Below are 14083 nucleotides of genomic sequence, written 5' to 3'. Positions count from 1 at the left end.
AAAGCCACAAACTGTATTATGTTTTATTAATCCATTACATCAATTCAACTACACATCATTAATTTTTACAGCTGTATTAAATAAGGAAACACAGTAGGATATTCATTGTAGTGACTACAACTACTAAGAGAACAAAATGTCTCACTGACTAGACTTTGATTAGAAAAAAAACAGATCAAAGTATCCTGTATTTGTTATATTTCACAAACTGCCTTCAATTCCATTTTTGGGACAGATAAGTGAGGATGTAATGTTAGTACAAGCAAGAGCAGCAGCAATGATGATGATCAGGAGAAGGAGGATGAAAATGAATGACCCCTCAGAATCTTTACAGTTTAAAAATAAATTTTTAAAAGGTTTACACTTGCAAGACTCTCCTGGCATTTGCAGCTTCATTGGGACTATTCTTTAACATGTTTTTAGAAACATACAAAGACATAGCACTGCAAAATGGTTAGAAAACAGAATATCAAGAGGATTTTCCCCTCCATAAAAATAGAAGATAACTGATAGCACACTTCATGGGCTGTGCATCCAAACATGGGCCCAAGAATAAACATTTCACAATTCACATTAAAATTTGGGTTGTTTCAACAAATTCTGATAGAACTTACCGCTTTCCTGTAAGCATCAGAAAGGTCTTTCAGAACATCATCACTTAAAACATCCAGAGCCCTAAGACAAATAAGACATTAAATGCCAATTCAGTGTTAGGGATGGGCAGATCAATTTATTTTGGATGCGTTTCATTGCTCATTTTTCCAGTCATTAGTCCAACTCAGCCTGATTCCATCACCATTTTCTATTCTTATTTAAAGTTCGCACACAACATTGCTTGCATTTTTGTAAATACCTTTCCTCCTGTACACATTTTTGGTCATAATTTTCCAAATGCATACACGTTGCACGAGTATCTAAAAAGAGGCTTAGGACCTCTTCAGATGAGCAGGGGAAAAGCAGAGGAAAGTGAAGGGACCCATACTCCTTCTTCCCTACTGTCTTTTCCTGTCTTCTGGAATAGTCAGCCATCCTATGTCATTCCCCGTCATCTGGTGTGCTTTCCTCATTTCCTCCCCATTTTCTGCAGTCTTCTCTTCATTTTCAGGCACTGGCAAAACAAATTCCCACGGGCAGCCACTGGAAGTGGTTGTGCATCATAGGATGGCCTCTGTGGGACTTGGTTTCACCAGAACCTGAAAACGGAGGTCTTAAGGCAGCCATTTTCAATAGGAGCACCAATATTAAAATTAGTTACCACAGACTCTCTGCAATAAACCTTATGCAAAAAAAGCTCTTCCTTCAAATGGGTGCTCTGGCCCACATCCTCAAGTGCCCGAAATGAGAAATCGTACTTACCATGAAAGTTCATTCTGGGATAGCAGGAGGAGCAATCCACTACAACTGTGTTTCACCCCCATGCTCCAACGGGAATGGCAGGATCTAAGGTTCTTTTCCAGTGTAGTCATTAAGACCCTGCCCCATTTTCCAACAGCTATTATCAAGCCTTAACTAATGTTACCAATTGAGAACCAATTCTCTCTTCCAAGTGTTAACTAATTTTCATTTGTTTGTTTATTTGTGGGAGGGCCTGGATTGCTCCTCCTGCTATCCCAGAATGAACCTTCACTGCAAGTACAACTTCTCATCTTTGGGATGGCTAGGAGGCACAATCCACTACAACGGGGACTTACACACATTTGGAACCACTGCCTTGAAGCTGCTGTTTTTAAAATGGCAGTTGCATCTTTCTGAGAGAGGTATCGTTGCTACCACAATGTTCTTCTCCACTGTGGAGGCATTGCCTCACAGTTCCTGTTTTCAAGATGGCTGTTGTTTTCAAAATAACAGTTGGAACTTTTTGGGAGAGCTTTCATTGCTACTGCAGTGTTATTCATTGTAGAGGCATCACCTCTGAGCTCCAGTTTTAAAAATGGCTGTTTTCAAAATGACAGTTACAGCTTTTTTGGGAAATATATCATTGCTACTGCAATGTTCTTCTCCAATTTAGAGGCATCACCTCTGAGCTGTTTAATTCTTGTTTACGCTCATCCTCAGTGGCCCACTGAGGAGCAGTCAACGGGGCAGCTTGTTTCTTCAGCTGCCGCCATCCCTCGATCTACTTTTCAGCTATCGCTGGAACCAAAATACTTATTCCTCTTTCAATCTCTCAGCCTCCAAAGGTATTTCTGTTCTTTAAATCAATTTGTTAAGGAAGAGAGCAAAGCACGTCAGTTTTTTAAATGGCAGCTTTTTTCAAATGACAGTTGCAGCTTTTCTGGAAAGCTATCGTTGATACTGCAGTGTTCTTCTCCACTTTGGAGGCATCACTTCTGGTCTCCAGTTTTAAAAGTGGCTGCTGTTTTCAAAATGACAGTTGCAGCTTTCAGGAGAGATATCACTGCTACTGCAATGTTCTTCTCCATTTTTGAGGCATCTTCCTTGAGCTCCAGTTTTCAAAATGGCTGCTATTTTCAAAATGACAGTTGCAGCTTTTCGAGAGAGATATCATTGCTACTGCAATGTTCTTCTCCACTCTGGAGCCATTGCCTCTGAGCTCCAGTTTGCAAAATCGAGTTACAGCTTACCAGGAGACCTATCATTGCTTATATTTCCTAATTTCCCCCTTGTTATTTATCCTTTTAAGTTTGTCAGATTGGTTAGGCAGGATTGAAAAAACTGTTGGAAAAGGGGGTGGGGTCTTAATGGCTCAACTGAAAAAGAACATTGGATCCTGCCATTCTGGTTGGTGAAACCCAGTTGTAGTGGATTGCTCCTCCTAGCCATCCCGAGAATGGCTCCTACATGTTGTACATGCTCTGGCCCAAAAAGATGAGAAAGTGGCAAATTCTTCCGTTCTTTCCCAGGTATCAGCAAAGGAAAACGAACAGGTGGAAACTCTTCTTCTACTTTTAGTCACTGCCTTTGTGTCAGGTCCCTGTTTAATCACTGACCTGTGTACAATTCAACCCAGGGATTGGGGGGGGGGGGGGGGGAACAGGAGTATCTGATGCTTCTCTACAATCTGTTTGTACATATTATTTTCATATAGTATGGATTTTAATTATTCTTCCCTAAAGTATGCATTCTTTGAGTGAAGCTCTGTGCCACACAATTTAGGAAACTGTTTCTATTCTCATGTCTGTTCTATTTTCCTTGTTGGCATAAGAGATATTACTGTGACAAACTTGGAGAAATATTCATACTGAATGAATTTTTCATCCACTCTTACTCAGTGGAGGTACTATTCAGCTGTGCCCAAGTAAAGAGAAATGAAAGGCAATTATGGGACATTCTTCATTTTTAAAATTCAGATTCTAAAAAACACATGCTGTGTTTATAATGTAACTGAGAGAATAAAATTCTAAAGTGATGGAAGTAAACAGCGATTGCAAGGCTTAGATCATTAAATGCCCTAACAAGAAAACCTTTTCCCCAGGACCTAGCAACATGCAGGCAAAAAAATTCTGATGCTATAACAGTACACAAAATATGGTGCAGGTGTGTGAAATATATATATTTTTAAAAAACTAGCAATTGACAAGCATAAAGACTCTTCAGATATATGGTTAATGCAGCACTGAATGTTGAAGAGACACACAAAATAAAAGAATTTTGTCAATTTCCGCTCATCTAAGTCCTGCCAATTTCAGCTCTCTATTCTTCTGCTTTAGCAAAACTCTATCATACACACTCCACACATTAATTTGAACTTTTTTATTCAAGGTAGCCAAACTAGGAAACTGTCTGTATGAAGCACACAGAAAGAAAGCACAAGCAACTAGATGGGCCAAAAACAAATCGGACAAAGAATAATGAAAAGGACAAGAGATTTCAAGGAAAAAATAACAGGGAGAGGAAGAAACCATAAAAACATGTAATATGAAGCTGATATAGGAAAATGCTGAAGATTTCACACAGGAACCTTAGTCTTTGTGTATCCCAATTGCTAAAGATTAACCAATTTATATACTACTGTATATGCAAGACACTGCTACTTTTACAGAAGAACCTCAAAAGCCTTTTCCCAACCTCTGCTTTGAAAAATGCTTTAGAATCAGATATTAATACTTTACAAAATGAAATCCAGGAAATATATATAAGGGCAACTTTCCGGATTGCAGCATACTACAGCAAGGCCATGTAAAACCACAATACATTCTTACCTCATTTCGAGTATAGCTGCCATGTTCAGCACTATGAATTCTAAGCAAGACTGTTTCAGCTGTTCAGCATTATACATGGCAGAAAACTCCAGAAGCTCAGCAGCATTCTTTAAAGTAACTGAAATTGGAAACAAAGGAAGGCTATCAAGACAGCATGACAGAAAGCTAAGACTAAAGGAAAATAACATTCTCCACATACTGTCAACTATATATCACCAAGTGGGGTCTTAACAGCTGCACAGTGAAAAGTAAGATATAGAACCGAGAACAATGTATCTTTGTTCCGATTCTTAATCTTATAGACCAGGGCTTCTTAAACTTTTCCACTCGCGACCTGTTTTTGTCTGATAATTTTTTACATGACTCCAGGTATATATTTAAAATACGTTTAAAAAGCAAACATTTGCTGATAATAAATCAGCATTTGCAAGGCTTGCTAAACAGGCTGATTGTCCTTTTTATGAATTACAGCTGAAGCATTTGTTGCAGCATCCACTGTAAACACTGCACATTGTTGCTAACAGATTTGTGTAAATGTCTAAAACAGCTACTAAATGGCATTCAGAAACCATTTTTTTCATGACCCCAACATCAACCTAAGACAGTTGTTCTCAACCTGTGGGTCCTCAGATGTTTTGGCCTTCAGCTCCCACAAATCCTAACAGCTGGTAAAATGGCTGAGATTTCTGGGAGTTCTAGACCAAAACACCTGGAGACCCACAGGTTGAGAACCACTGACCTAAGAACCATATTTGGGGTCGGGACTCACAGATTAAGAAGCAGTGTTTTAGATGATGAACATCTTCAGCACAATTTGAGACATCCTAGGTATTTTAAGAATATACAAAATGTAATATTTTCTAAGAGATAATAGGAACAAGTAACATGTCTTCACATATTACAAAATGCTACGATATATTACAGCATCCTGAATAATATTTAGAGTAATATTGTGAAATAAGGTGTAACTCACGTTTTTCTGTAATGGCCACTTCACAGATTTCTTTCAGTCGTGACATAAGCAACTGGTCAGCTACCACAAGAACATTGCAGATGAACTCCACATTTTGAGATTCTGAAAATCATTGGGAAATTTTATCTAGAACAAGCTTTGTTTTCTTTTGAGTCAGTTCACTTCTCCCTAAATGGTTTAAAGTTTCCAATGTGCAAGTTTCTCCCCAAAATTAGTCTGCCTTCACTGTAAAGATCATACACACAAAATTATTTTGCTCCTTACTTTAGTTTTCTGCAGGCCTTTATAACATTTCTTTACAGCTTGTTTATTTTAACTTCTTTTTTTACCGTGGGTTGTATGTTGTATGTATGTCTATGTGTTAAATGTTTTGATACGGCTGATGGTCTAATCAATAAAACGTTATTTGATTTCTTTACTACTTCCAATATCTACCTCTACCCTTCAGTGGCAGGTCAGCCTCCTGCCTCCATGATTAGCTCTACATTTTAGCAACTAATCTAATTTCTAATGCACTTGCAGCATGCCATTATCTTGTCCACCTATTTTAATCCATTAAGCTGCCCCTTGGATATCAGCATTGTACTTTTTCCTTTCCTTTCCATACTTTATCTCAAATAATTCTCACCAAAGCTCATCTTCAAGCACTCCAAACCCAACTCTTCTATGAACTCCGCAAATGCCAAGGCCCTTACCCTTTACTGCAACAGCTTCATCAGTGTAAATATAATCCAGGATGACCTGAAGAATGTCTGAAGGGAATGGCATTTCCAGAGATGCACAGCGTGATGCCTAGAAGAAAGCAAGAACCAGCAGAAAATCCTTGTAAACCTTCAGGAAAGGGATCAGATAGTAAAACACAGCAATACCACACATACAATAGGATTATGATGAAGTAGTAGTAGCAATGGCAGCTGCTACTATTTTCAAATAAATTAAGATAATCAGTATAGAGTGCTTACTCTCCTGCAGTCTTCATATATAAATACATGCCTATGATATCATCTTGAAAACCAAGACATTAAGAAGTTCAGGGGAACATTTCACAAATTTCTGATAGCTGGGCAGCCTTTCTTCCTGGACAGCTGCTAGAAACACCTACATTTAATACTTCTGGAGGGATTTGAGGAAGGAGAATGATTCAAGGCATATCACCCACTCTCAAAGTAACCCATCTACAGTATCTCTTTGCATGATTCCTGAGCTAAAGCAAGAGAAGCCCAGAGGCAATGACTCAATTACACCAAATGGAGATATCTGATATAATTACCTACTTCCAAATGGAGTTGACTGGAATAAACAAAGGCAGGACAATGAATCAATCTCATTCTTTTATGCGAGCAGAACTAGTTGCTTATTGTAGACCTTTGCCTTAAAAGATATTTTACAAAGAAGGCTTGTTGCACCCTTTTTCTTTCACGCGAAGGCTAGAAAATAATCTGTTGATCCACATCCAGCATATTCTTGGTCTAGTTTACAAAGGTTTCTTTTAACCATTCTGATATTGGATGCATTGCCACTTTCTCAATATTACAAGTCCCAAGCAATTCGGTATTACAAAAAAAAGGATGTTGTTCGGAAATGCAAACTGCAATAATTTACATTATGGGGTGTTGTGTGATTTCCGGGCTGTATGGCCGTGTTCTAGCAGCTTTTTCTCCTGACGTTTCACCTGCATCTGTGGCTAGCATCTCCAGAAGATCTTCTGAAGATGCCAGCCGCAAATGCAGGCAAAATATTGGGAGAAAATGCTGCTAGAACACAGCTATATAGTTCGGAAGCCACATAACATCCCAGTGATTCCGGCTGTGAAAAGTCTTATCACCTGAAGTTTTCTCTAACCAAATCAAATCACTGAAGCATGTAATCAAATACTGTCTTCACTGACTGGAAAACACCACTCCTAGGAACTAGAGATATGAAAGTATCAATAACTGGCTGTGGCATTCCAGAGTTTTGGAAAGAGACTTTTCTGTTTACACAGAGATGTCAAAGATCTGGTTTGGAATATACTGGACACAAAGACACACTCCACTGGGTTGTTGTATGTCTTTCGGGCTGTGTGGCCATGTTCCAGAATGCTTCTGGAACATGGCCACACAGCCCGAAAGACATACAACAACCCTGTGATCCCGGCAATGAAAGCCTTCGACAACACACACTCCACTATTAAGCTCCAGCACCTTGAATCATAATATGTTCAATTAAAATTTCACCATCAACAACGAATGTGCAGTTAATGTTTCACTGTGTGCTACAAGGAACATACAACTTAGCTATGCTCAATTAAGAACATAAAAATATTTGTGCTCATTCTGCACTATCTTATCCATATCCTAGTCAGACTTTGGACTTCTGCTTTTATGATCTTAAATAGTTTTTTTAGTCCAACAGCAATTTCCCTTTTGTAATTAATTTCTTCCTCTACACAACTCTCAAGTAACTACTCCTACACAAATTAAAGAGGAAAAACAAAACCATATGTCCATATGTCATATTGATACACTTACCTCAATCCAGGAGTTGCTCAGCATGCTGTGAAAGTAGTCTGAAAAGGAGACAAACTTCATTTTGACATGCATTAAAAATACGTAACTATTAATAAAGTAACAAAAATACTATACAGTAGACCTACCAAGTCTTGCACAGAGAACACACTTGTGGCATGGGAATTCCTTTCCATCTATAGATTTCATGGTGACATCACAGAGGTATGAACTTTAAAAAGAAAGAAAGAATGCCCAATTTAAAGAGATAAATTGGTAAATAATAGATTGGTTAACCAAATGTACTCCTTATTATGCTTAACTTACCACTTTAAGAATTTTTTTAGGTACTGCAGAGGGCAGAGGGAGGCGCTAGATAGAGAAAGATAGGCTATTTTACAGTGAGAGAGGGGTTTGAAGGAGTAAAACCATTTCCTATGCTTTCCTGTTATTCCCTCCACTCATGTCACCATTGCGGGAAAAAACCCAAGTTTATGAAATAAGAAGCAGAAAGGGGGAATAACCAGTGAAAATGGGGAAAATTGTTTTCCTCCTTCAATTTGCCCTCTGTAAAATAAACTATTCTTATGTGTCTAGTGCCCCCTTTTGGCTTCCACCCAGATAATGGAAAAAGACTTTTATTTATTTTAAAGAATATTAGAACTATATAACTACAAAATGGACATTGTTCAACATGGTTCATGAAGGCAACCCAATTTGGAAGTCATGAAATAGAAGGCTAAGGGGCCCGCGCTGTGGCGCAGGCTGTTGAGCAACCAGCTGCAGCCAGTGCAACAAATCACTCTGACCAAGAGGTCATGAGTTCGAGGCCAGCTCGGAGCCCCGTGTTTGTCTTTGTCTTTGTTCTATGTTAAGGCATTGAATGTTTGCCTTATATGTGTAATGTGATCCGCCCTGAGTCCCCTTCGGGGTGAGAAGGGCAGAATATAAATACTGTAAATAAATAAATAAATAAATAAATAAATAAATGGTACAATCTTGATAAAAATTGTATTTATCTTGAATGCTCTGTAGAATAATACTAAGAGTGGATGAATAAAGTGTATCTTCCACTATCCAGATTGTACTTTCTGATGAGTAAGATGAGCAGAAAAACTGAGAGATGAATAACATGAGTTGAAAGAACAGGAATAAGGGTAAAGCAGACTACAAATAACTAGCATCAGTGATTCCTTGATCTTTGTGCATGAGTTCCAGTGAAACCTGTTTTATTACAAAGCCTAATGTAAGCTAAACACAAACAATTTTGGGAGAAAATAATTGTCTTCAGTGTAATATAGCTCAGAAGTTATATCCTTACATCTATCTGTATCTTCTAGCTCAAACATAATTTTGCATGCCTGATACAAAGTTCAGGAAAAGATCAAAATGTATAAAGAAGCTCTTATACATTTTATAAAGAAGATAAGGAAGAAGGAAGAAGTGAGGACAAGGGCCAAGACTACTTTTCTCTCACAATCTTTTAACCATGCACCTGGCTTTTTCGAACTCACCATTTTGCCTGGTTTAACTTTGGTTTATTTCCACTTTTTCTGTTAACAACATTAACCCTTCCATTTTCTATTCTGATTCCATCCAGCCTGAAACAAAATAAAGCTATTAATACATATACGGTGCTCAAAATGTATTATATTAATAAAAAATAGCTGCAACTTTAAGTATATCCCACTGCAAAATAAGAAGAGAGTAAAACAGACAAAAATCCTCAACGTCTTTTTTATTTTAAAATTGTAATACACCCACCATACATATTACAAACATATACACATATACATAAACAACCCGCCACCACAATACCATCACCTCTCAACCCACTGTCAATTACAATCAGTTATAATATTTTATCATATTTTACTAACCAACAAAGCATGAGGAAGACATCTGCCAATGTTTATCAGGAATTTTACTTATTTTTTCAAAGATGACCATGAACAGGGAAGGGAGTTTACTTTTGCAGTCTTTAAGAAATCCAACTCTCTTCACAAATGTCACAAAAAACTTTCACCACAAAACTCCTAAAATGCAATCAAAGATTCCTTGGAGCACATGACCAGAACATTCACAGCACTGGGTTTGACCTTTTCTATAATCCCCACCTCAAAAAAGTGCCAGACTATTTTATTGGCATTTTTGCTATGATTTAGGGATGAACAGTAAGTAGTTTGTAATTCACAAACTGCATTTCATAACGTAAGGTAAAGATTCCAGTTTAGGGCCTAAATCCTGTTGTAAGTTTTGGATGAAGTAGCCACACACACACCTAATCTAGATCAGCATTTATAATTATTGACTAACCATTCAACAGCAAATTAAATTGGTATACGCTATTCAGGATAAATCAACAGCATCCCAGAAAGAGTGTAGTTTTCCAAGCTACTGTTTGTATTCTAAAGCAAACATTTAGAAATAAACTCATATAGAATGACTTTGACAGTAAAGAAGAGTTATGCCCTTGTACCTTTTCAAAAAAAAAATCCTGCCATGCAATTGTGGCCATGTCAGTAGCTGCGAAGCCACATTCTTGAAATGTTTTTGCAAAGGTAGAGTCTTTCTTTTGTACCATGGACAAAAGCGCTTAACACAAGGCTTTTGGAACAAATACACAGAGATACATGTTGTGTATTTGTCCAAGTATGCGATTGACATACCTTGAACTTAAACTGCCAAGTCCAAATTTCTTTGCAGCAACCTGTAGCATTTTGATGAGATTTATTTCTTCTCCAACACCTTTACATTTCTTAGAAGCAGATTTTGGTTTACTTTTCTGTTTTTTGTTTGCTAGCTGCTCCTGGTTATTTCGGTAAACCTCAAATGCAGACTTACTATTATCATCCCCATGAAGAGTTATTGTATTCAAGTTTTTAATTAAGGTGTCTTCATTTTCTTCCAGTCTTTCTTTGTACACCATCTTGGGCCGGTGGCCATGAACAAGCAGATCACAAGAGTCTGTGTAAATGTATTGCAAAAGGTACATAAGCAAGTCTGGGTGAAGTTTTTCAACCACAAACAAATCACAACCAACATCATCTTCCTCTTTACGGTAAAAGTCAGTAGAATCCAGCCAACTGTGATCAGACGCAAAGAGTTTCCGGAAAAAATCAGAACGCATCGCCAAAATATACTTGTGTGCAGGGAAAGCCCTTGTGCCAACCTGGAAAGTCACATCATGGATGGTGTCCATAACTTCTGCTTCTCCCAACAACTTGCTAAAATCCTCAGGAAAGCTAGATGCTGACACGCTTGGAATTTCATACAAGCTGTAAGACAGAATTATATGGGTATGCATTTACTTTTAGGTTCTATCCTATTAAAAAGGTCCTCTCTTCTCAAATATCACAAGAAACATGAACTCATAAAACAATATGTTGTTTTTCTTGAGTTAACTAAAATACAAACTGGGCATTTATAAAACACATATTCAGAATACTCATGTACATGAAATCTTTGGAAAGAGGGGGCTTGGAGGAATTTAAGTGTCTTGGATAATGAATCTTGGACACTAACACCAGCAAGCTGCTAGCTCTAACGTAGCATATAGCCTTCAATTTGCAAAGTGTCAGCTACAAGAAATCAAGACCACCACCATAACTCACGTGCCAAACTTTAATGAGACAGGATTTTAACGGATGTGCCAAAAGGTACAAGTAAGAACAATTCCTTTAATACCAGCACTGATTTCTCTATCATTTTCAGATAAATTATTTTCCCAAGCAATTGAAACTTACCTTGTTTTTGGATCTGACTGTAAAATGGCAAAATTCAAACCATTGGGATCTGTGGCAACACTGACTGCTCTGTGAACAAAAGCAAGCTTCTCAAGTCGTATCCGTTCACATATATTGTTGGCATCGTAAGATGAAATGTCATTTGAGGAATTCTGAATGTTTGAAACTATCTCTGCTAAAGATAGAGGTTAAAATAATTAGATGACAAGCTGAAGAAGCAAACAGAAAACATTTTCTACAATAATCATCTGTTTCACTACAATTACAGATTTACTGCTTAACACATGATGTGCTTTCTCAATAGTATACCTAATCTCATAAGAAGATAAGAAAAGACCAACATTTGTTTTTTATGAAATGGTTTGCAAAACCACCATAGTTATTTTGCAGCATGATTTTCAAGATGACTATATTGTAGGAAAGTCAGGTTCCAGCAGAGACTTACCAGTGCTCATAAAATTGTAGTCTGACTGTTACAGCATATGAAATAATTTCTTCACAAATCACATTATTCAAAAAAGACCCCAAGACTGTAACAGAACGTAGGTTTATTTTGTACTGTCACACTCTCAACAACATTGTTTTAACAAAAAAAATCCTTATTCCTGAAAATGTTTGCATGCTACCTCAATGCAATAGATCAGTGGTTCTCGATTTGTAGGTCCCCAGGTGTTTAGGTCTACAACTCCCAGAAATCCCAGCCAGGTTACCAGCTGTTAGGATTTCTGAGAGTTGGAGGTCAAAACATCTGGAGTCTCACAGGTCGAGAACCACTGCACTAGATAGTACCAACTGCTAGTTAGCTTAACATGCAGAAACAGTGCACTTTTTCTCCCAGCTCCAACAAAAAGGCTGGAAAACATGGTCTGCAACAAAACAAGATAGTTTTCTACAAGTTCCTTGAAGAACGTGCACATGGGAATTTTTTACCTTTTGTTTACTTGAATAAGGTTACTTGATTTTATTTATTTGTATATCTTAACCTTTTGGGGAGTGGAGGGGTGGGTAAAAACTGTATGATCAGAGATTGAGACCCAGAGCCACTTAAGTGTATGCTCTCTGAAAGTGGTAGTTTTGTCAAAGTTATATATTTGTAGAAAATACATGCCAGCCAATATAATAAATGTAAGATATGCTCATTATGAAAATAGCTGACCTTTCTTTTCTGAGTTTTTATTTCCATCCACCCACTTTCCTTTGAATGCTTCACCATCCTGTGTAATGAACATCATTTCATTCCTATTTAGAGAGATATCAGACATGTAGACTTGGCGGCCATAGATCCACCGGCACTGCTTCATAGGATTGTTAGCAGATTTCCAGCAAAACACCTAAAATGTTAGTACAAAGTGGAGAAAGGAAGAGAGACCATTATAGGTTTACCCATATTTACAGTAACTGTCCTTCCTATGCTAGTAAGGTGCTTTAAACTAAATGTTTTCTGGACTTCATGGTTTGTTCAAATGCATGTGCATACAGATTTAAGCAACAACCAATTTACCTATCTATTTACTACCAAAAGTCTTATTTTTAAAATACAAACCTTAAAAACTAGATATATTCTGTTCACCTATGATCCTATTAATTATATATTTTTTTAAAAAATAGTAATGGGACCACAATTACCTTTCAATGGACCACTACCGAAACAATTCATTTGGCTATTTTAAAGACTTATTGTCTTATTGTTTGCCTTCAAATCATGTCCAACTTATGGTGACCGTAAGGACTATCACATGGTTTTCTTGGCAAGATTTGTTCAAATAGGGATTTTCTTTGCCTTTGTCTGGTTCTGAGAGAGTATTGACCTGTCCAAGGTCAACCAGTAGGTTTCCATGGCTGAGCTTGAGCCCTGGTCTCCAAAGTCATAAGGCGATACTCACCACATAGGTTCTCATTTTTAAGACCAAGAGATATAAATACTTTACAATAACCAAAGAAATTATTTTCCCTCATTCAATTTTTCTTTCCAAAAACCCTTTGAACAATTTTCTTAGAAACTTCATTTACAGTAGCACTACATATCTATGTACAGAGCCAGTCTTGTGTGCTTGCTTAAGAACTGGACTGCAGCTCAGGAAATCGGGGTTTGAATTTCCTCTTGACTTGGAAACCCACTAATGATAATGAGGATGTTGATGATGATGATGATGATGATAATAATAATAAACTTTATTTATATTCCACCCTATCTCCCCAGGGGGACTCCGGAAGAATTCCAACATACAAAAAGGCAAACATTCAATGCCTTAACAAAAAAAAACGTAGCGGCAAAATAACTGAGGATAACCCCACATGTAAGACGTAAAATTACAACCTAACATCAATAAATTAAACAAAACATAGGCAAACAAAATTATATAACGACATAAAACCGAAGCACGAGACATCTATATTGATTTATAGGGGCCAACCAAAGTTCACAAAATCATGTGGGTTGATTGTGTGGCCAGTGATCAACCACTGGGCCAATATGGACTAGCAGGGCCCAAATACAACAATAGTTCTCAATCAGAGGTCCGGTACTGATCTCTCATTATTGAATCCTCCTCCTCTCGATATGTTAATGAGCAATGATGAGTCTTCAGTTGTTTTTTGAAGGAGTGGGGGATAGTGCCATCTTTTTTTCTTTAGAGAGGGAGTTCCAGAGGTGGAGAGGGGGGCGATCATGGAGTAGGCCCTTTCCCTCATTCCCATCAGCCTCATTTAAGATGG

General features: G+C 37.6%; 1 protein-coding gene across 3 annotated transcripts in view; it reads right to left on the bottom strand.

The window, feature by feature from the left end:
* The window catches only part of ibtk (inhibitor of Bruton tyrosine kinase), a 58155-nt gene that overhangs the window by 18071 nt on the left and 26001 nt on the right, over positions 1-14083 (bottom strand). For 2 of the 3 annotated variants that reach the window (XM_062981346.1, XM_062981335.1), the window contains exons 10-19: positions 12525-12699; positions 11369-11543; positions 10292-10900; positions 9137-9223; positions 7772-7854; positions 7647-7684; positions 5832-5928; positions 5137-5238; positions 4164-4281; positions 615-675 (exon numbers count right to left, since the gene is read on the bottom strand). In XM_062981346.1, coding sequence (XP_062837416.1) covers positions 615-675; positions 4164-4281; positions 5137-5238; positions 5832-5928; positions 7647-7684; positions 7772-7854; positions 9137-9223; positions 10292-10900; positions 11369-11543; positions 12525-12699 — 1545 coding nt within the window. The remainder of the gene's footprint in view (positions 1-614; positions 676-4163; positions 4282-5136; positions 5239-5831; positions 5929-7646; positions 7685-7771; positions 7855-9136; positions 9224-10291; positions 10901-11368; positions 11544-12524; positions 12700-14083) is intronic. The other variant, XM_062981338.1, reaches the window with a different exon arrangement.

This window comes from Anolis carolinensis, chromosome 1, assembly GCF_035594765.1.
Source record: "Anolis carolinensis isolate JA03-04 chromosome 1, rAnoCar3.1.pri, whole genome shotgun sequence".
Classification (NCBI taxonomy): domain Eukaryota; kingdom Metazoa; phylum Chordata; class Lepidosauria; order Squamata; family Dactyloidae; genus Anolis; species Anolis carolinensis.
This window is presented reverse-complemented; position numbering and strand designations above follow the sequence as displayed.